The sequence below is a fragment of the Leptonychotes weddellii genome, chromosome 4 (assembly GCF_054177405.1).
Source record: "Leptonychotes weddellii isolate Sample4059 chromosome 4, ASM5417740v2, whole genome shotgun sequence".
NCBI lineage: Eukaryota > Metazoa > Chordata > Mammalia > Carnivora > Phocidae > Leptonychotes > Leptonychotes weddellii.
Window position 1 is genome coordinate 27,999,181 of NC_138372.1, and position 23,732 is coordinate 28,022,912.

The window sequence follows — 23,732 nt, forward strand, 5'->3', positions numbered from 1 at the left end:
GCTCAGATGGTTAAGCGTCTGCCTTCGGCTCAGGTCATGATTCCAGGGTCCTGGAATGAATGTTTACGTTTTCAAATAGTTTCTTCCCCTTTGCTACTATTTTATAGGACAATTATGCCCTCAGGAATACAAGACTAACGCTACAGCATTATTTTAAGTTTATATTATCCTTAACCTCTACCTCCTATCTGGTCAGTTGTGAAGTCCAAATATTCTGTCTCTGTGATTTCCTTCACAGCTCCCTTCCTGATTTTCATGAGTTCAGGCTTTTGTTACCTCTTGACTGAACTGCAAAGTCCTCCTGATTGCTCTACCTTCAGTCTCCCCCATCTACAGCTAATTCTGTACATACACCAATGCAGTATCATCAGACATAAGCTCAAATCTTAACAGCCTGGATTTTCAATAGCTATGCTACTTTGGACAAGTAAGTTTACCACCTCAAGCTTCATTTATAATTTAAGAATTTGGATTTTTAAAATGAGATCATGTATATTAAATGGCAGTTTAATGAGCACCCAGTCCCAGATTCTTGGGAAACTTTCCTCACACCACTCAGTAACTCTCATGAGCCCCTAGTAAGTTTAAATAAGTAAATCTCAATATCATAATGGTTTTCTGAATAAAGCATAAATTAGTGCTTGGCATTCAATGGCCTTGATGAACTGGCCTTGAGCTACTTACCCTTCTGACCTCTCATTTTTCCCTTTCATACACCCTGTACTTAAGCCATGCTGACTTTGAATTTGCTTCTTTAGGGTCCCTGTCTCTAGCATTTCACTTAGAAATCTTGTCTTCACCATCCCTACATATCCACATCCTAGTGAGTAAATGTAATTCCCTCCATTAAGCCTTCCCTGACTTCCCCTGCCTTCGTTCCCTCCACTCTTCTGTCCAGTCTTTTCTAATTCGCAGAGCCCCGTGCTTTTGTCATTACTATCTTGTTGAGTGGCTAAAAGAGGGATTAATACACTGTCTTTTGGAAAGTCTGCAAGCAGGAAAGGGCTCACAGGGGTCATGAGAGTTCCTGCAGAGTGTGTGGAAAGTTTTCTCATGGGTTTGGAAATACATGTGAGCTCACAGAGCATCAAAATCCTTAGTATCCCATTTAAAAGAAGCTTCACATCACGTTGTATTGCTTAATGAGCCACTCTGTAGCCATCTTTATGTAATAAAAACACCTTAGGATGCTAGTTACTGATGCCCAACAGGTACAGACTAATACTGTGGCGTTTCCACTTGCCACTAAATAAATGCTTGTAAAGTCTAGCGAGCCTAAGATGAAAGGCATTTTGTAGATTTAAAATGTGCAAGATGTAACCAGTCTTCTGTATCCCCCTCCAATCAGAACTAATCCTCCAAGACAGAGGTGCATGAAAAGGCATTAAAGAATCTGGGGAAGTGTGGATCTGGGTCTCCAGATTGTCCTAATGGGGCTGGTGGTTTAAGATTGGAGCAAAGGCAAAATGTTGGGTTCAAAACTTGGAGAGGGAGCTGTGTTAGGGTGTGAGGAGACTCCACCCAGCTGTCTTTAATTAAGAAGAAAGCAGGAAGGGCCAGGATTGTTCTTTCTAATAAGTTCACTGAAAGAAAATCTGACACCAAATTTCGTTCTTAGGAATTTCAATATAAGTAGAGAATTCTTTGAACTCTGTAATCAACTAACTGGAAACTAATTTGAAATTTGGCTTCAGCACTTATATTGGTGGCTATAGGAGTGGGGGAAGCATCCAAAGAGGTTCTCTGGAGCTCCCTGTACTTGTCTTTTAAAAAGTTTACACACGGCATGTGAAATGAACAGATGCTTTTTTTGTTGGAGCTATCAGGGTAACAAGAGGCTGAAAGCTATATCAGGTATTTATTTCAGTCACTGAGATGGCATTGGCAGAGTTCCACATACCAAAACTAAAGAGAAACTCATGAACACATTAAAAAAAAAAAATAAGACATGATGGAGGAAAGAGCCTATGCTTCCTTTCCTGATTTCTTCCTAAACACATACTGATGATAAAAAAAGGAGCAGTGCACTCAGATAGCACTCTCTGGCTTCTTTTTTTGTGGTGGGAGAGAGAATTGGGCAACTTTATGTAATCCTTTCTATAAGACTGTGTTTGAATTTTGGGGAGATTTCGATATAATAGTCTCTTAACACTTTAGTGAGAGAGTGTAACTTAAGCCAATAAATACTTCGAATTTGAACTTCATAGTTGTTAAAATGCCCTCCTTATTTATATTACAATATGGAGCATTTGGCCAGAGTAGTGAGAATAAGGTAGATAGATAGGTGTGGGGAGGGATTAAGAAGACTGAATTAGTTGGCACCTGACTTGGTGAGGAAACAGGAAAGGAATTTCTGGCCATGAAGTTTGTGATTCCACATCAAGATCATTCTTTATAATGGAATAACCACCCACCCTAGTCAAGAGCCAGAATTCCTCAGATTCTTCCAACCAGAGGGGCCTGGCACACTAAACAGTCTGTTATGATATCTGAACACTTAAGTGAGTGTATTTGGCCAGGGAGACTTGCTAGTGAAATTGATCTTGCCTTCCCTGGGTTTTTCCAGTTGTACTGAATAACTAAAGGAAAATTAAGACCCAGATTCCCTGAAATGTTAAGTATCAGATCTGTAAGCTGATCGTACCTTAGGATCACAGTGTGTCAGAGTTAGAAGGGACCTTAAAATTCATCCTGAACAAACTGATTGAGGATTTGTTTCCCCAAATCCTTGCCAAATGATTGCATGAATTTCTGCTCAAACACCTCCAGGGTCAGGAAAGTCATCACTTTAGGGGACACTCTATTCTTTGAATAGCTGTGAAAAAGCTTTTTGTTGGTTCCAAATCTGCCCTTGGATCTTAGTGTGCCAGCTTAAAGAGACATCCAGAACAACCCTCCTTCCTCCCACATCCCAGCCCTTCAGATACTTCACGTTGATCACATTGCCTGGAACCTTCTCTAGGTCAAGCATTCTTGGTTCTTTCTACTGTTTGTTCCTCAGGGGACGAGGTTTCTAGTATCTTGTAGTATAGGACCAGGAAGACTCAGGATTCTGGTATGGCTTCTTTAAAACTTTTAGAACTAAAGAAAAAGTTAGAAAGGCTATCAAGGCACAATCTAGTCTATCCCCTTCCCCTTCAGTTTACAGATGGGGAGATAGTCCTTTGGATTTGAGAGGGCAGAATTGATCAGCAGTCTCTTTTTGAAGTGAGAAATGAAGTGTAACACATTTTGCCAGTAAACGGTCTTTTTTGAGTTTCTTAATTCTTTAAGAACTCATGACCCCGAGATCAAGAGTGGCATACATGCTCTACCGACTGAGCCAGGCAGGCACCCCTTTAGTTGCTGAATTCTGACCAAAGGCTTCAGCCCACACCTCATTTTTGCCAAGGACCTCTTTGGCTCTCTAAGTTAAGCCTAAGGCTCAGCTCGGGGGTTCACTGCCAGATCTCCATGTGCCAACTATTGGCTTCACTCACTGTTTGTGTAAAGGATAGAAATAACTTTTACAAAGTTTAACCATCTATATTGACCACATGGTTCAAAAGAGATTCAGAAATTTTAATAGACTTTGTTGCTTTTCCTTCATAAAATCAGAAAATGACCATCACAAAGGTAGCAGAGTATTGCACCCCTTCAGAAATGCAGCTGTCTCTGTTGGACAGTTTCCTGGGTTGCCCTTTGAACTTCCCTGGTTTAAATAAGTCACCAGGTGATTAGATGGCTTTTCTAAAAGCCAAAAACTGTGGCCCGGATTGTTGGCCACTTTTCTCTCTCGTATTTTCCGTTTTGAGACTTGAAATACAGACGCATGCTTTTGAGCTGGCTCCAGGGAGGCTCAGGTTTCCTTGGATGTGCGCAGCAATAAAGGAGCCCAGGTGTTAGGGCGTGGGTCTCTGCTGCCTGCGTCTCCACCGCCCCGCCCCCCTTCCTCAGTCATTGCCACCTCTCAAGTCTGCGGGCAGAGCAATTCTGGTGGGAGGATGGACCGAGACCTGATGTACTGGAGAAGGGAAAGAGAGAAGGTGCCTAGAGTTCATCCAATAACTTGGCCTCTGGGCGTAACAGAATGCCTTCGGACACCGGAAAGTGCCGGGTTTAAGGCTAGTGTTCTTGGGCCCGGCAGGGGCGCGCTAAAGGTGACATTGGAGGGACTAGGACAGACATTGGAGGGACTAGGACATTGGAGCTGGAGCCGAGAGCCATGCTTGCAGCCCGCGGCAACCGACGCGACCCCGCCGGCAGATGGGGCCCCGAGCGGCCCCTGCCAGAACCCGCTGGCTGTGGGGAGGCGGGGGCGCCCCTCTGGGTTCGCTCGCCCTTGGGCTGGGCTCGGAGCCCGGCGGGTCGGGACGCTGGCTGGGGGAGTGCGGGGGCGGTGGCAGGGGGTCGGGCCAGAGGGAAGAGGGCGGGGCTTTCCTTTGTCAGGGGATTTGCGCGGCGCGGCCGAGCCTCGCGCGGGTACCGCCCCCCTCCTCTCGCCCTCTCTGGGGGCGGGGCTCTCCCTCGGGCCCTGGGGCGCGGTGGGCGTGGGCTCTGTGAGCCGAGCGGCTGGAGCCCCGGCTTCCTGGCCCCGAACCGCGCGGAAGCGCCGCCCCCTCCGCCTCGGCCTCCAATCCTCTCCGCCGCCCCCTTCCTCTCGGCTCGGGTCGCTCCTTTTCCCTGCCCCCGCCACGGCTCCGCCTCCGCCCTCCTCCCCTTGGCTCTCCGCGTCGCGCTCCCGGGCTTCCAGGGGGGCTGCCCGGGCGGGGCGGGGCGGCGCGGCGCGGCGGCGGCGCGGGGAAGGGGGAGGAGAGCCGCCCGCCAGCCCAGCACTTGCAGCGAGCGGCGGGTGAGCGGGCCGCTCTGTGCTAGGGAGGAGGGCTAGCCCCCGCCCGGCCCGAGCGGAGCCTTTTGTTCCCAGCCAGAAGTTTGCATGCCGGGACCGTGACAGCTGCGGGCGGGGAGGACGGCGGGGCCGCGGGGCCGGCGGTGGCGGAGAATAGAGGCGGCTGCTTGACATGCAGCCCACGGCGCGGCGGCTGCGGACCGGGGACTGGCGGCGGCGGGGGAGGCGGCGCCCACAGCACGCGGGACTCAGCTGCCGGAGGGACAAACTAACTTCCTGAGCGCGGGACTGGAGGCCGGCGCAGCCCGGAGCCACCTGCCAGCCTGCGGTGAGGCATCCCTGGCCCTCGGGGCGCGCGGCACGGCGCGGGGGAGTGGGCCGCGCTGAGCGAGCCCTTGGACCGGCCCTCGGCCGCTGCTGCAGCCTGCCGGCCTCTCAAAGGCCCGGCGCCGGGCTCCACTCGCCTTGTTTTGCGGCCACAGCGCAGGGCTGTTCTGGGAGCCACAACAATGCCATGATGTTTTGGAGACAGGAAGCCCCAAGCTGGCCCCGAATGAAGGACTTCCTGTGTTTAAAGTTGCAGGAATATCCGCCGACCAGCGCAGTTCAAATGCAAACACCCGAACTAGGGAGGACGAAGGGCTAATTCAGACCAGCTGGACTCTCCAGGACTGGAACTGAGGATAAAATGAAAGGAATTCTTAGGAGCTTGGGCCATTCTTGAAGACTGGGGAGGCTGTGCCATTGTTATTAAAGGACACAATTGGTATAAAGCTTCTTCCAACTCTGGGTGAGAAGTGAGTGGAACTAGATTCTGAAAAAGACTTGTCAGTATCAGATGGGGTTTTTTTTGTTGTTTTTTACTGACTGAATTAGAAACAGCAGTGCTCTTAAAAGACACACAAAAGAAGCCATGCAAGGAATTATTTTGTTTGTTGACTAAATTAATACCACTTAACTGTCTGCAACTATGAGGCTGTTAGCCTGTGAGGAAAAAGCTGTTTCTTTTAGAGCTTCTCCCAGAATGGTTTCAGAGTTGGACTTGCAGGCCTTTCTGGAGGGCAGATCCAATTGGTGGTCCCCGGTTGTGAACATGTAAAAGGATTTTTAACTTATGCAGAATGCATTTTTGGGTAACCGGTGAAAAACTTTTAAAAGGTTGATGTTTCATCTTGATTGAAAAAGTATGGGTAAGCCACTCAGCAGGCCAGACTGTTTAAGGCAGAACCCCACCTGCCTGGGGAAAGGAGAGGAAGAAGATGGCTATATAGAGGATTGTTACGTTCCACAGCGATCTATATATGATACAATGAGGATAAATGAACAAATTGACCAGGGGTCAAAGCTTAATCAGACATCAAAAAGCACCATGGAAAAGATGGAGGGAGGTACTATATCCAGCAATGGTACGTTAGGAGCAGCATCTAATGTTTTTGAATCTAGAGCCCCAGAAGGCAAAAAGCTGGATGAGAGGATAATATTTGATGCACTAAAGTTAAGCAGCGATGTGCAGAAGTCAGCACCCGTGCCACCCAGAAGGCGACCAAATGCAGAACGCAAAGATAATGTTAACAGGAGATCATGGAAGTCCTTCATGCCACCCAATTTCCCAGAATTTGCAGAAAGGATAGAAGCTTCTCTCAGTGAGGTTTCAGAAGCTGGGGCTTCAAATCCTTCCTTGCAAGAGAAGAAGGAATCCAGTTCTGCATTAACAGAAAGTTCTGGTCATTTGGACCACAGGGAACCTCAGTCAGAGTCAGTGACTCTGGAACATGTGTCCAAATCCATAGATACTCCAGAAGTGCAGGATGTGAAAAATTTAAGCGGGGAGTGCCAAGACTTCAGATTGCAGCCGCACAGGGAGCGCTCTCCCCATGAATTCCAGCCTCTAGAATCAGAAGCTGCAGCTGCAAGTGGTAGCACAGATGTAATGCAGGAACACAGATTCTCAAGTGCAACCTGGCCCAGAGCCATGAAAAGTTTGGCTAAGGGAGGCTTCAGCGAGAAGCAGCACCCCCTTGGGGACACAGCCTGCACCGTGGAACTGCCGCCTCTCTCCCCTTGCCTGAGTGAAGAGCTATTGGATCCAGAATTGCATATTCTCATAACTCCCAGCCTGAGAGAGAAAACAGAGTCTGAGCTAAAGTTTGAGGAGGATGAGCGATGGATCATGATGGAAGCTGAGGAGGAGTGGGAGGGAGAGAAACTGTCAGAGAGAGGAAAGATTTTTCTAACGGCAGATGAGAAAAAGAACAGCCTGGCAGATATTTTTGAAGGACGAGAACAAGCAAACACTTTAGCAGTGGCAGAGGATGGGACCGATTGCTCAGCTGCTGTCTTGAGAACTGTTGACCACCTAGCTCTTGGTCAGATTTGTTGCTCTGATGACCTACAGTCAGCTAAGAACCATTTGGCTTCTGTTCTCGAGGATACACCTCTGGATTACAGTTGTGTTCTCACAGGTGAGAGTGCTGTAGGGGAGCTGACAAACAGAACTGCTCAGGGGCTGGAGGGTCTTGTTTCCGACTTAGAATGTACTGTTGGTCCTCTTGATTCAGAGCAGCTCTCTGACACAGATTCAGTGCAGATGTTTCTTGAACTTGAAAAGGAGTGTTTATGTGAAGAAGGAGTAACTCCTCTAGCTGAGCTAGAGAATCAAGCCTCTTCTGAAGGGCTGGCCCCATCCCAGGATGCAGAAAATGCACTTGTAATTAGTCATTTTCCAGGGGCTGCCTTAGAAGAGGAACGCATGGGCCTTTTAAATGTAAGGGTAAAAGACTCTGATACTGGATTGGATTGTGACTATTTTAATGCCCTGGATTCTTCTCAGGTGCCTAATGCTATGGAACTTATTGTCTGCTCTGATACCAGGAGAGACACTTCCACTGTTAGTGAGGAGGAGCGTGAAAAAGTGCCTTCTAGCCCCGAGACTGTAGGGGAATTTAATTTCAGACACCCAGCTGATCTGGAGTCACTGGGAAAGCTTGACCCAGGAGGACTGCCCAACTCTGATCACAGGGCTTCCCAGGAAGACGACTTATCAGGCTTTGTAGCTGAGCTGGCCAAAGAAAATGGCAGTTTGTCCCAGGTAGACTGCAGTCACCCTGAGGGGAATGTTGAAGAGTGCGTTGAGAGGGTCCCCCTCAGTCGTGCTTTTAGCTATGAACTAACGGATGTTACCTCAGGACCTGAAGTAGAGGTGTTCTCATGTGATTCACATTTACTAACAGATGAGATTCATTTGGAAAGTGAGAAAGGAGCTATTAATCGAGAAAATAGCAGTCTGACTTCCTTGGGAAACGTGGATCCTTGTGAATTGTCCAAGGAGAAAGTTTGTGATGAGGGTGGGGAGGGGCAAGAGCTGGGTTACGAAGCCAGGCTTTTGGAGGATCAAGCCCCAGCATATGTTCACAGAGCCTTCCCAGAGCAGATCTTCCAGGATCTCCAGAGGAAGTCCGCAGAGTCAGATACTCTGAATCTGCCCCTGCTGGTTGGTGGACTGAGACAGAGCGGAGATGGAGTGGAAGCTGTAAATGATACAAAGCCCGAGCTGAACGTGGCATCATCGGAGGGCGGGGAGACAGAAATGAGAGGTTCAGAATCATTGCTGAGTATCTTTCTGGAGGAACAAGTTACCAGGGCTAGTAGTGCTGAGCCCATTTTGGAGGGATGGATACCCATCCCACAGAAGCCTGCCCCAGGGGCTGCAGTGCTCGGCCCAGAGGAGGGTGTCCCGGATGCTGCGGCGCCTGCCCCAGAGGGAGCTGCTGTGGCTGCTGCAGTGCCTTTCCCGGGGGAAGACGTACCAGTTACTTCGGTGGCCACCATAGAGGCACGTGTCCCAGTTGCTTCAGTGGTCACTGTAGAGAAGGATATGCTGGCTGCTGCCCCAGCTGTTGCAGTGCCTGCTTCTGAAGGGACTGCTCCAGCTGCTGCAGCGACCATCATGGAGGAGGATGCACCAGCTGTTGCAGAGCCCACCACAAGGGATGACATCCCAGAGGGATCTGTCACCCCAGCTGCTACAGTGCCCACCCCGGAGGAGCCTGCAGCCCCAGCTGATAGAGCAACCACCCCGGAGGAGCCTGTCACCCCAGCTGTTAGAGCGCCCACCCCAGAGGAGCCTGCAGCCCCACCTGTTAGAGCACCCACCCCAGAGGAGCCTGTCACCCCAGCTGATAGAGCGCCCACCCCGGAGGAGCCTGTCACCCCAGCTGATAGAGCGCCCACCCCGGAGGAGCCTGTCGCTCCAGCTGATAGAGTGCCCACCCCGGAGGAGCCTGTCGCTCCAGCTGTTAGAGCGCCCACCCCGGAGGAGCCTGTCGCTCCAGCTGTTAGAGCGCCCACCCCGGAGGAGCCTGTCGCCCCAGCTGATAGAGCACCCACCCCGGAAGAACCTGCAGACCCAGCTGTTAGAGCGCTCACCCCGGAGGAGCCTGTCACCCCAGCTCTTAGAGTGCCCACCCCGGAGGAGTCTGCAGCCCCAGCTGATAGAGCGCCCACTCCAGAGGAGCCTGTCACCCCAGCTGTTAGAACACCCACCCCGGAGGAGCCCGTCACCCCAGCTGTTAGAGCACCCACCCCGGAGGAGCCTATCACCCCAGCTGTTGGAGCGCCCATCCCGGAGGAGCCCGTCACCCCAGCTATTAGAGTGCCCACCCCGGAGGAGCCCGTCACCCCAGCTGATAGAGTGCCCACCCCGGAGGAGCCTGTCACCCCAGCTGATAGAGTGCCCACCCTGGAGGAGCCCGTCACCCCAGCTGTTGGAGTGCCCACCCGGGAGGAGCCTGCAGCCCCCGCTGATAGAGCACCCACCCCGGAGGAACCTGTCACCCCAGCTCTTAGAGTGCCCACCCCGGAGGAGCCTGCAGCCCCAGCTGATAGAGCGCCCACTCCGGAGGAGCCTGTCACCCCAGCTGTTAGAGCGCCCACCCCGGAGGAGCCTGTCACCCCCGCTGATAGAGTGCCCACTCCGGAGGAGCCTGTCACCCCAGCTGTTAGAGCGCCCACCCCAGAGGAGCCTGCAGCCCCAGCTGTTAGAGTGCCCACCCCGGAGGAGCCTGTCGCCCCAGCTTCTGCAGTGCCTGCTATGGAGGAAGTGTTCCCTGCTGGTGTACCCTTCCTGGGAGATACTGCCCACACTGATTCAGTGCCTATCTCAGAAGAAGAAACTTCTGTTTTAGAGGAGGCTTCCCCTGCTAGAATGTGGATCAAGGAGGACCTTGATTCCCCAGGATTTGGAATAAAAGAGGTAACTGGCACGGTGCTGCATGGGAAAGTGCCTCTGGCTGCAACTGATGGATTAAATTCAAATGAGGTAATTGTTGCTCATTTCGTTGGGAAAGGATCTGGGGAGTAAATTGAGATTTGCAAGTTCTCTGAGTTAGCAGTGATTAGAAAGGACATAGTCCTTACTTTGGTTCTCTTTGGGGCACTGGGCTTTTCTGGTCTTTCTATTGCATTTATGAGGAGAATATGTTTTTCATTTGGTGAAAAACTTTACAGTTCGTCCTCTGTTTTGTTTTTTTCAGTGATAAGCCAAGCCCAAGGAAAACAGGGATGTAAACAGTTGTTGGTTTACATTTTGGAAAAGATTATTAGCAGGGAAGGTGATTCCTCTTTTGAAAATGGCAGTGAGCATGTTCTGTCCTAAATCAAGAGGCTATTTTTTAATCAGTGATGTCAGAAGTGAGGTTGGAGCTGGAGTGTGGGCTTCAGTCAGAGAACTGGGATACTTTTTAGCACTTGGCAAGTTAGATGTCCTGGATCTCCAGTTTGCTCATTTATGAAGGCAGAATCCTGTGAGGATAATGAGATAACCCATGGAAAACACTAAGTGTATAAGATTTCAGTCACTGTCAATATCCTCCCCCTTTCTCTTCCACAGAGCTGTTGGTTAGTTGAAAGAATTCACCAGAACAGGTTGGGTGAAAGCAATGTTTAGAAGTATGAATAACAGCTTTTTTTTTTTTTTTTTAAGATTTTATTTATTTATTTGAGAGAGAGAATGAGAGACAGAGAGCGTGAGAGGGAGGAGGGTCAGAGGGAGAAGCAGACTCCCCGCCGAGCAGGGAGCCCGATGCGGGACTCGATCCCGGGACTCCAGGATCATGACCCGAGCCGAAGGCAGTCGCCCAACCAACCGAGCCACCCAGGCGCCCCTATGAATAACAGCTTTTTAATACAAATGTGTGTTTCTTAAAGCCAGAATAAGGTATAACAATGTTTACGAAAAGAGATATTTTAGCCATCTCATTAAACTTTGTGTCCTGAAGCAAGTCACTCTTTTTTTCTTGGACCTCTTGTTTCCTAATCCATTAAGTAAGGGAATTGGATTAAATGTCCTCCTGCCTCTCTCTTAGCTCCAAGGTTCTGAGATTCTTAATGTTAGAGAATGGAATGTGTTAGGAAACTGATGGGAACAGTGTTCACATCCTTGAGCACTCCTAGTCAAAGACACTTAAGATTGGCTGCTTTCTACAGTTCACTGCCCCAGTGTCATTTGATCAGTGGTAGGGAATGAAGGAGGTAGAAGTTTCATCTATCTAATACAATTGGGGATTACTGAGTACAGAGGTGATTTTTATTTTATACCATCCCCAAGGCCCATAACAGTGCCTTCCTTGTAGTAGGCATTCACTGTTGACTGACGGCGTGAACGTCAGCCTCCTGAATATCCGTGGTTGCTACAGAGAGATGGGTTCTCACATCCACCCCATGGCAGAGCCTTTCTGGGCAGCCTTGTTGGCTAAAGCACCAATTAAACCTGCAGCTACCAGCAACGAAAAGTCATTTTGATTGCAGGTCACAAGCTGCCAACTTTGCTACAGGTCCTCCTGTTTAGCTGAGTGGTGGTGGTGTCACCTTGGGCTTAACCAAATATTTTGTAATCTAGCATCCCATGAGGCTATAATGCATCACCTTTCAGATTGATGGAATGATTCCGTTTTCTGAGTTTTACTGAATTTGGGAGTGACACCGGGATCCCAGAAGTCACAGGCATTCTTGATTATACAGAATTTTTTTAGTATAAAGCCTGCAGCAATAATCAATGAAATACAGGAATTAAATTTGTAAGGAGCTCATCAAATCTGCATAAAGGAAAAGTTCAGAGGAGTCCTTAATATCAGTCTCAGATCTGTTTCCTCACCTACAAAATTAGTAAATGGGGCTAGATAATTTCTGAGGATCCCTCCCGCTACAGGGGGTAATCATTTTATGAAATACTGCCTGATAAAATGACAGGAGAAGGCAGTGGTGGGTTGCAAGGTTGTCTATCATCTTTGAAGTGTGGTCACTTTATGGAATATCTGCAGGTAAGCTAATGTCTGCATTTGTGTACAAAAGAAGAAGTCTAAGCCATTGCCCCAGCCAGGATGTTAACCGATAAGAATGTAGAGAGGCTATTTTGAAAATATTCACTGAAACAAAACAGATATCATTATAGAGGTAACATGACTATACAGATTTTGCTAAACTGGTGAAATATTATTGAGAGAAAAAGTTTTTCCAAGATGAGAGCTGTATGGATTTCATTTCTTCACAAAGGGTTCCTAGAGGCAACTGAACCTGTCATTTTACTACGTAAACACTTAGAACTCAGCAAGGGATCATACCCAAAATGTGATTTAGATTTTGTATGTCTTTGGGTATATACAAATGCACACATGTATACATAATTAAAATAGATACAAATTTTCTCTTTAAGATTTTATTTGAGAGAGTGTGTGCATGCTCAGGAGCACATGAGGGGTGGGGGTGGGCAGAGGGAGAAGCTGAGCAGGGAAGCCCAACACTAGGGACACGGGCTCCATCCCAGGACCCTGGGATCATGACCCCAGCTGAAGGCAGCTGCTTAACCAAATGAGCCACCCAGGTGCCCTGATATAAATTTTCTAATAGTATTAACGAGTGATTGGTAGAAGAACCAAAATGCTAGAACTTGTTTGCTATCCCTTTAGTGGGATCCTACGCCCACTGAGAGCAATCTGTGGTTATTTAAACCCTCTTCTCTTTTGCAGACTTTCTCAGTCTTATTTCAATGGAAGGCAAAAAATCTTTTGTATAAAATTAGGGGTTCTATAAAATTCAAAATTTACAAGAAAGTCTTTTAAGGCAAAAATTGGAGAGCCCTACAATCTTAGCTCAGTGTTTGAATACTCAGCTGATCGGCAGAACCTTCCTAAATTTGTTTGCCTTGCCTAATTCCATTTTTATACAAGTATTCATTCATTCACTGGAAAAATATTTATTGCATACCTACTCTGTGCCAGGTATTGGGGCTCCTGCAGTGAATAGGATTGGCATAGTCCTTGCCCATGTGGAACTTATACTATATTAGCAGAGGCAGATATTAAGCAAAAAGGACACAAATACAGGAGCACCTGGCTCGCTCAGTCAGGAGAGCATGTGATTTTTTTTTTCCCCCCTAAGATTTCTTTATTTCAGAAGGAGAGAGAATCCCAGGCACACTCCATGCTGAGTGTGGAGCCCCACACAGGGCTCGATCCCACGACCATGAGATCACGACCTGAGCCAAAACCAAGAGTCAGATGCCCAACTGGCTGTGCCACTTAGGTGCCCCAGAAGATCATGGGTTTGAGCCCCACATTGGGTGTAGAGATTAACTAAAAAAAAGAAAAGAAACTTAAAAAAAAAGACACAAATATATAGTTGCAAATCACAACAAATTTTTTGAATAAAAAATAAAGGCTATAACAAATAATGGGTATTTATATAACTGTGTCAGGGAAAGGATTTTAAAACTAAAACCTGAAGGTTGATAGAAGTTACTTAAGCAGGGCGCCTGGGTGGCTCAGTTGGTTAAGCGACTGCCTTCGGCTCAGGTCATGATCCTGGAGTCCCTGAATCGAGTCCCGCATCGGGCTCCCTGCTCGGCAGGGAGTCTGCTTTGCCCTCTGACCCTATCCCCTCTCGTGTGTTCTCTCTCTCTCATTCTCTCTCTCTCAAATAAATAAAATCTTTAAAAAAAAAAAAAGAAGTTACTTAAGCAGAGAGTCAGAGGGAAGAATACTCCAGGCAAAGGAAATGGAAGCTGGGAAGAGCTTGGGGTATTAGGACTCAAAGAAGGCCAAATGGCTAGCCCACTGTGAGCAAGGTTCTGGAGGAGAGCCCTGAAGTAAATCAGGAAAGGTAGGAAGAGGCCACATGATGCGGGGACTAAGAAATTTTCAAAAGGATCTATACTTTAAAAGCCATGAGAAGCTATTGAAAGATTTTTAAGGGCGGTGGGGGGAAGGGGCGCCTGGGTGGCTCAGTCGTTAAGCGTCTGCCTTCGGCTCAGGTCATGATCCCAGGGTCCTGGGATCGAGCCCCGCATCGGGCTCCCTGCTCCATGGAAAGCCTGCTTCTCCCTCTCCCACTTCCTCTGTCTCTATGTCTCTCTCTGTCAAATAAATAAATAAAATCTTTAAAAAAAAAGGGGGGGAAATAAAGATTTTAAGTAGGGGAGTGAGAAGATTTCATTTACTTTTTTTTTTTTTTAAAGATTTTATTTATTTGACAGAGAGAGATAGCGAGAGCAGGAACACAAGCAGGGGGACATTTTTACATTTTACATTTTTAAAACATTACTCTCAGCCTAACGATAGAGAAAACCAGTCAACACAGTAAACATTCTCAGCATTGGCTGGAGTTTATAAATCTGAGGTTTATTTTGTCTTCTAATTTATTAGTTTGTCTTAGGATGATTGGCATGAAATAGAGAACACACTGGTTTGCAAAAAAAAATAAAAATAAAAATAAAACAAAAAAATCACACTGGCTGCAGTGTGTGGAGTGCATTATAGGGGATCAAGGACAGAGAAGAGAGAGGCCTGCTAGGTTACTGCAGTTGTCTTTGGTGGCTTGGACTAGAGAGATGTCAGTGGATTTGAAGACAGTTGTTTAGATTCAAGATATGTATTGGAGGTAGAATCAACAAGACCTGATAATGACTTTTATGTAGGGAGGGAGGGAGAAGGAAAGGGAGTTACCAAGGTTGGCTTCTAGTTTGTACAACTGAGTGGATGGGGGCGGTAGTTAAATTGTTGATTTAGGGAAGAACAGATTTGGGGGAAGAGAAAAGGAGGAGGTACTGTTCAGTTTTGGAATGGTTAGGGTTTTGAAGTACCCATGATTCATTTTTGGATGTACGGATACACACACACACACATATGTACACACACATACATACCGTAAGCATCATGGTTAATATTTAAAGCTATGGGAATAAATAGAATTGCCAAGAAGAGAACCTAGGACTGACATCCTCCCCTGATCCCCACCCCCAAAGATGAACATTTGGAGGTCTAGAAGGGAGGAGGAAGAGAGCAAAGGAGATTAAAAAAAAAAATGGATCAGGGATGAAAACTGGGAGAATGTGGTATTATCAAAGATAAAAGTATTTTAAGAAGTTCTTTGGGAAATTTTCTGTTTTATGTCCCAGTTGCATCTTACACCCTTGCAATAATTTTACTAGTGTTCTGCACTGGGAAACATCTGCCAGCTCTGGTTGGTTAATAATATGGCACAGCCCCATTGAAAACTGAGGAGTAGGAATTTTAATGCATCCAAAAGCACTGATTTTGCAGAACAGCTTTATTTGGGAGTTGAGAGAAGGGAGCAAGTGTTTTCAAATGTACTTTCTATAACATTCTGTTCACTTGTGTTCAAAATAAATATTTAGATAGTATTTATTTAGAAGTACTATCCTAGATTTTCAAACTTCTGGAAAAAAGTTGAGACAAATACCCATTCCCTGTCAACTTAATCCATGGAGTGGAGGTTGAGAAATGAAGGAATCTGTAATGCTTCTATAGGAAATGTTCATTGACAAAGTAAATGCAAAATTTTTAAAAGAATTAATTCACTCTGTTATATGAAAGAGATGATTAAGTTATTTAAATATATTTTACTTTTCTGTGTCACGTATGTCACTATCCAATAGAGTTTCTTGCCGAGATGGAGAGATTCTCGGTCTATCCTGCCCAGTACAGTAGGCACGTAGCCGCATACGGCTGTTGACCACATGAAGTGTGGCTAATGTGGTTGAAGAACTGAATTTTTAGTTAAATTTAAGGAATTTAAATGTCAAGTATGAGACAAGATTTGCTTACTGGATAAAAGGGGGCTCTTCAGTGTGAACTTGACGTCTTCCCTCCTCACCTTCGGTTTTCTTTCTTTGCCTTTCCAACCCCCACACCTACCACCACCACCATTTTGTTGCACCCAAGCAACTGATAACGTTGGAGTTGGTTTTTCCCCCCTCTGTTTTGATTTTCCTGCGTTGAAAACATCTTTAGTAGAAAATGGAATCATAGCACTTGCTTTTTCCGGGAATCATGTTGTTGGGGTAACAGTCATTTTTAGCTGAACCGCCTTATAGTGTTGCCTAACAAAATATGGTGTAATCAAATTATAGTATAAAATGAAGCCCATTGGTAATTACCTTTGTAGCCTTCCTTCTTTAGTGTTCCCCAGGGCTTTTCCTCCCTGGTGACTCACTTACCCAGCCATAGCCCATTCTTTCAAGAATCAGTTTCCTAATCCAAGTGTAATCTGTAGTCTCATATAGGCCAAAATTAATCTTAACCCAAGCTTATATTTTTCTTTTACATTTTTGTTCTCTTCCATTTTCTGTCATTCTTTGGCTTTAATTGATTCACCTGTCTCACTGAAACTGAAGGAACATTTTATGGAAGAAAAAAGAATGGCAGTAGATCCAGATTGGGTCTATAAAATGTGTGGAATGTGGCTGATTTTATCCTCTGATAATCGAGAGAAGTATCTTTGAGACAATTATCTATTTCATTCTTTTCCTTAATACCATTAGAGTGTCAAAGTATCATTTTCTTTTGACTCTGTTTCCTTTTAGAAATGTCTAGGGGCACCTGGGTGGCTCAGTGGTTAAGCGACTGCCTTCAGTTCAGGTCATGATCCCCGGGTCCTAGGATTGAGCCCCACAATGGGCTCCCTGCTCCACGGGAAGCCTGCTTCTCCCTCTCCCACTCCCTCTGCTTGTGTTCCCTCTCTCGCAATGTCTCTCTGTCAAATAAATAAATAAATAGATAAATAGATAAAAAGACAAATAATTCCTAAGTCATAATGGAGTTTATTAACTGCAGTAGAAAGAAACATGCATTGTTTGTTACACTCCTTCACATTGTTTTAAAATTCCATTGTTCAATGATGAACATGGATATACATATTTAAGAATGCTTTATGTATATCTGCATCTCAGAGTATGTGTCTGAAGTTGGTGAGGACATTCCCCAGTATTACGGGCCCATTTCCCTTTGCAATCTCAGGAATATTGCTCCAAGATTATTAGCAGTGTGTGGTCTATGACCCTGGACCAGAATAGAATTAAATGACCACAGGGGGATTAAACTATGAGGTTGGCGTTTTTCACAACATTAATAATGTTTTGGCTAATTGAGTTATAGTCCTAGTCAAAGAAGAGCATTGCATGTATCAGTGGTCAGCTAAAGCTGTTCCCCAAGGTATTTTTAATCCTAAATACTGGTCATTTGGTATTATCCTTCCCTTGTAGGATTGATACACATCACACTTTTATGATATCTTGAGGCTGATGCTTCTCTACTCTCTATGGCTTTTTGCATTAAAAATTAAGCAAGCAGAAACCAACCAACCAACCACGAATCATTGACTAAAAGACCTAAGTAGTGCCATAACTCTCTGTAATTACTTGTCCATAGGAGGATGTATTGAAATATGAAACCACATGTTTCCTTGATAGTTCCCTGTACAAATGGCTTGTTTTCTCTCTTTTTTTTCCTGCTCCTCCTTTGTTAAATCATAAATCTCCCAAGAATGATCAGTCATTGTGTGATGGAGAGGGTCTGATTGCTGCCTTTAGATTAAATCTTTGGCTTGCAATTATCTAGATGTTTCAGAAAGAGCAGGTGGATCCCCTTCAAATGAAGCTACAGCAGGTGAATGGACTTGGCCAGGGGTTGATTCAGAGTGCCGGAAAAAACTGTGACGTGCAGGGTTTGGAACATGACATGGAAGAGATCAACGCTCGATGGAACACACTGAACAAAAAGGCGAGTGGCCAGGGGGTACCTAGTGCCCTGGGGATGGAGGGCTTGGAAAAGGCACATCTCAACCTGAGGTTTCCCTGCAACCTGAAGGCAAACACAAATTTAACATTTGTAATCCGGAGTTACGGGGGGTGGGGGGAGCAGTTGTCATTTAAAAAGCTCTCCTTTCTCATAACGAGCCTCTGTGTCTGTGATACAGGTCGCACAAAGGATTGCACAACTGCAGGAGGCTTTGTTGCATTGTGGGAAGTTTCAAGATGCCTTGGAGCCGTTGCTCAGCTGGTTGGCAGACACTGAGGAGCTCATAGCCAATCAGAAACCTCCATCTGCCGAGTATAAAGTGGTGAAAGCACAGATCCAAGAACAGAAGGTGAGTGAGAATGTTGGGATGATGAACTGGAACAGCTGTGGGGAGTGGCAGACAACACATGTGCTTGAGTTCAGGAGCATATTCCAGAGTTTTAAGAGAATCCTGACCTACTTTGTGTGATCATGAAAAGAAAGGTGGAAACTGATTTGCCTCATCTTACTTGAACTGACCAGCTTCTTGTGGCACATGCTGGACCGAACAGTTGCATGCGTTTGTGTGTCCTGCTTCAGTGTTTCACAGCTTTGTCTTATTTTTGGTATTTTTAAGGTCAGCAATATTCTGAATAACACAGTATATCATGTATAAGGTTCTGTCTATGTTTTTTTGTTGGTTTAATTTCCATTTTAGTGCATTTTTCTCCTGGTTCAAAATAAGTTCCCTGTTAGTCACATAATGACCGTCCCTCCTCCATTTAAAAACCGAAGTAAGTGTATGAGAAGTTTATGTGGTGGTAGCAACAACTATGCCGCATCTCATGTTTTTGCCTCAGGATGGGAAAAAAGCCACCGTTATTTGATTCAGTTTAGGATTTGGTAGGGTGGGGCTTGGGGATCTTTTGTTTGTTTGTATTTTCTTCCTTATTTCAGATTTTAAAGTGACCTTGTGTTACCACTTTTCATTCTCCTTAAACATTCTGGGCCCTAGTTACTCCAGCGGCTCCTTGATGATCGAAAGGCCACAGTAGATATGCTTCAAGCAGAAGGAGGCAGAATAGCCCAGTCAGCCGAGCTGGCTGATCGAGAGAAAATCACTGGACAGTTGGAGGGTCTTGAAAGTAGATGGACTGGACTACTCAGCAAGGCAGCAGCCAGGTAAGGCCAAAGGGGTTTTGAGGAATGGGTCAGAGAACGTTTGTTTTGTCCAGTTTTTGACTTACTATCCTTGAGGTGCTCTATAAGGTCCTGGATGAGTCCTAGAGTGTTCTGGAAGGGGTATAATGAAGGGGAATAGGTTTTTGGAGATGATCCTCATAATCACAGTCACTCTCGGGAAGTAAGCCTCAGCTACTCCGTGAATTTCTGAGAACTGGAAGGCTCGTCGCTCTGTGTTGTTGTTCTGCTGAGATATAATCATGGTTCCAAACCGACAGACACTGACGCCTGCAATCCAGCCAAGTTATTTTCTGAGTTTTTGAGACAGATTTTTTTTCCCCTTCATATTTATAAATAATACTTTTGATACTTGGAATTGAAATTTATCATATTTCTTTTCTGATAGCTTATCCCAGTATTAGATGTTTTTGCATCTAGGAGCTAGTCTGATTCTGTTAAATATATGGACATTCAAGAGATGCATGAACAATCTTCAGTAAGTGGCCAGAAGACAGGCAGCATACTTTTCCCCTCTGAGGAAGTGCTTTCTCCTTCCATAGCTATATACCCCAACATTACTTAAGCTTATTAGTATGTCGCCTGAATGTCTTTTAGCTTATATTGTCCCTGGTTTTAAAAATAAACGCTAGCTAGTTAGAAATCCATATGAGAGTAGTGTAGGTGATCATTTAGGATTCTTTCAGTTTTCTAGGTAGCCAGTGGCAGTTGTCAGCTAGCTAGCTCTTCGGTCTCATTTCCGCTGGCCCACGGTGTGCTTATTTCTTTAAATTTTTTTTTTTTTTTAAGATTTTATTTATTTATTTGACAGAGAGAGACATAGTGAGAGAGAGAGCACAAGCAGGGGGAGTGGGAGAGGGAGAAGCAGGCTTCCCGCTGAGCAGGGAGCCTGATGCGGGACTTGATCCCAGGACTCGATCCCAGGACTCTGGGATCATGACCTGAGCCGAAGGCAGACGCTTAACGACTGAGCCACCCAGGTGCCCCACGGTGTGCTTATTTCTTATCTGAGTTGCAAAATACTGTCGACCATATTAGTGGGAGAAACAAAAAGGAAAGAACTCAACCTAATTTTTTTAATTACGCTATTTTTATTTCCAGATTGCACTGCTTTTATCTTCTCTTTGTCCATTTCCATTAATAGTACCATTCACCTTCCAGTTACCAGGCTTCAAACCTTAACCCCATTTTTACCCTTTCTCCCCCACTCCTTTATGTCCCACATCTATTAGGGTGCTAAATTCTGTCAATTTTACTTCTATAGTGTCTTCCCTATTCATCCATTTCTCTAATTCCCAGTCACCTACCTCAGTTCCTGACTTGAGCTAGTCCACTTGAGGTAGCTCGCCTGAGGTAGTTCCCTAACTAACTCATCACTAGTGAATCATCACTCGGCTTCCCCTTTACCTTGCTCAGAAATTTAATGACTTCTTGTTGCCTATGAGATAAAATCTAAACTCTTTAACCCAACACTGGAAGCCCTCAGCTGTTTGACCCTAATCTACATTTCTTAGTCTTTGCTCTCCTCACTACTTATATTATAGGTGAAGTACACCATATTCTTCAGCATCTTGTCACTTCCTAATTCTGCGTCTTTACGGGATGGTGTTGCATCTTCCGTGAAATACCTGTGTTTATCTTCTCCTTTTCTATGAAGCTTTTCTTTGTTCCCCAAGCATAGAATGCCTTCATCTTCCTCTTAACTGCTGTAATTCTTTATTTGTATCTTGTATCATTATTTTATGTACTTAATCTCCTACGCCCATAAGCTCATTGAAGTCCTGATTTATTTCTAAAGTATCTTTCTATGACTCTTTCCTTCTATCCTACCCACTTGCATCCTCCTAACCTAACAGTTTCTGGGTCAATATTTTAAAGAGAAATACCAAGAGCAACTGCATTTGTTAGAGATATCCTAAAGACTTTTATTTAGATTCTTTAATATTGGATTTTTGATACCTTTAAATTATGTTAGCTCTTTGCTACCCCAAATCCTATTACATTGAGTTCTTTAAACTTTCAGATTCCAAACTCCAGAGATGAGTCAGAAAAATATAAAAATCAAGGATAATTTTTTTCATGATATACTAGTTTATTAAATAACCTTTAAAATTATGTGCTTTAGTTATATTAATTGAAGATGTATTTTGGAGGCTGGCATAAACAAACTATTCTGTACTTCACATTGACATTTAAAAACAGCATTTAGAGGGGCACTTGGCTGGTTCAGTCAGTAGAGCATATGGCCCTTGATCTTGGGGTTGTGAGTTTGAGCCCCACGTTGAGGGTAAAGTTTACTTAAAAAATAAAGATAACAGCTTCATATTCTTCAACATTTAAAAATAATAATAATAAAAATAGGGGCACCTGTGTGGCTCAATCCGCTGAACATCCGACTCTTGGTTTCAGCTCAGGTCATGATCTCAGGGTTGTGGGATCAAGCCCCACATCGGGCTCTGCACCCAGCAGGGAGTCTGCTTGGGATTCTCTCTCTCTCCCTCCCCGTCTGCTCACTTGTGCACGCACACTGTCTCTCTCTCTCAAATAAAATCTTAAAAAAAAAACCAGGGGCGCCTGGGTGGCTCAATCATTAAGCGGCTGCCTTCGGCTCAGGTCATGATTCCAGGTCCTGGGATCGAGCCCCGCATTGGGCTCCCTGCTCGGCGGGAGGCCTGCTTCTCCCTCTCCCACTCCCACTGCTTGTATTCCCTCTCTCGCTGTGTCTCTCTCTGTCAAATGGATAAATAAAATCTTAAAAAGAAAAAAACAAAAAACAAGCATTTTATTAAAAAAATTTAAAATTAAAACAGTATTTAGAAATACATTTTTGTTTATATTTAAACATAATTAGATTTCCAGATGATTAAAATGGTAAGTCTTTATATTTAAATCATTTCTTATTAAAATAAATTTGGGGGTGCCTGGGTGGCTCAGAGCTGTGGAAGGTTCTCTGGTCTCAGGACTTGCTGGTCCAGAGAAGTTTCCACCAGAGCAGAGGCCCAAGAGTCACAGACACCAAGTCCAGAGAACAGATTTTCCTGAGAGTGTGTAAACTTCGGGAATTTGACTGGAGAACTGGAATTTGGGAACAGTATTCTGAAAGCCTGCAAAATCTTATTAAATAAATTTGGGGGTGCCTGGGTGGCTCAGTCGGTTAAGTGTCTGACTCTTGATTTCAGCTCTGGTCATGATTTCAGGGTCCTGGGATCGAGCCCCACATCAGGCTCTGTGCTTAGCATGGATTCTGCTTGTCCCTCTACCTCCACTCCCCTCACCAGACCCCAGTGCGTGCGCTCGCTCGCTCTCTCTCGCTCTCTCTCAAATAAATAAAATAAATTTGTCCAGGGTACACAGCATAGGACCTGGCACAGGTCCTGTTCAGTAAAGGTTTGTTGGACTAAAGTACATCATATACTTCCAGGCCTTTTCAAATGGTATAGCATTTAGTCTGTTCTTAATGATTCAAAGACATAATTATGGCCTTTTATTATTAATCTGTATGCTAATCCAGTTCTGTAGTTGTTTTTCTTTGACTTTCCTGTCAGGCTTCCTCTCCCCTTTGTAATTTGTTTTTTTTTTTTAATCTACAGGATACTTGAAATCTAAGCTTATTTAGTATGGATGTTATATTAAGTAAGATTTAAGATTCCAAGTGAGCTGTGAAGTCTGTAGTTCTTTTGACTGCCATGTGTGTTGGCAAATTCAGCTACTTGGAGGTCATTTTTTTTGCCTTAGATCTGGATTCAAAGTTGTGTTCTGGTGCTTGAAATCACTGGAACTAGGGAGATGGTGGAGGAGTTCTAGTCAGTAGTCTGCCTTTGCTCCTCACATGCTCGCTTCTCTTAACTCACAGGTGAAGGTAGCAGTGACAGGAAGAGAGAAATGAAAACATGATTTTTTTTGACTCCTTTAAACTTTATTTTGGTCTCATGTTTAGATGATGCATGTGCTATGTCCCATAGGAGAAAGAGCATTAGAAGGTCTGATTCGAATCCCCATTGCACTGTTACCACTCACTGGGTGAATTGGACAGATCTTTCTTTAAGCCTTCAGGGTCAGCTTTCTCTTTTGTAATGGTGGGATAATTATTCTGCCAACCTTTACACAGTTGGTGACAGAATCAAAATAAGGCAATGCTTATGGAAAGCCTTTAAAACCACAACGTGCTATGTATATGTGTTCTGTTTACTATTGATACTTAAAATGTACCTGGTAAAGATTGGTCTTTCACTGAATATAGTACTCGTATCAATCTTAATGTGAATTTTCGCCTGAGCAGTTTGTTCTGTATATTTGTGTAGGCAAAAACAGCTGGAAGATATCCTGGTTCTGGCCAAACAATTCCATGAGACAGCTGAGCCTATTTCTGACTTCTTATCTGTCACAGAGAAAAAGCTTGCCAATTCAGAACCTGTTGGCACTCAGACTGCCAAAATACAGCAGCAGATCATCCGGCACAAGGTAGGGAGAGGCTGTGGCGAATGAAAACACAGCACTGCAGTCAGAAAGCCTAGGAATTACCTGCCTGTAGCGTTCTAAAAGATATGTTTGGCTGATGGGGGAGGGTGCGGAGGGATTTTTTTAAGTTTAATTTGAGATATAGTCAAATTATCTATGGGAATAGTCCCATCCTTGAA

At 45.1% G+C, this 23,732-nt stretch overlaps 1 protein-coding gene across 22 annotated transcripts in view; it reads left to right on the plus strand.

The window, feature by feature from the left end:
• MACF1 (microtubule actin crosslinking factor 1) overlaps nucleotides 1-23,732 on the plus strand; it is a 338,282-nt gene that overhangs the window by 265,485 nt on the left and 49,065 nt on the right. For 21 of the 22 annotated variants that reach the window (XM_081818157.1, XM_081818158.1, XM_081818155.1 and 18 more), the window contains 4 exons: nucleotides 17,737-17,898; nucleotides 18,095-18,265; nucleotides 18,911-19,077; nucleotides 23,397-23,556. In XM_081818157.1, the coding sequence (XP_081674283.1) occupies nucleotides 17,737-17,898; nucleotides 18,095-18,265; nucleotides 18,911-19,077; nucleotides 23,397-23,556 (660 nt within the window). Of the gene's footprint in view, nucleotides 1-4,817; nucleotides 10,146-17,736; nucleotides 17,899-18,094; nucleotides 18,266-18,910; nucleotides 19,078-23,396; nucleotides 23,557-23,732 lie in introns of those variants that run through there. The other variant, XM_031041976.2, reaches the window with a different exon arrangement.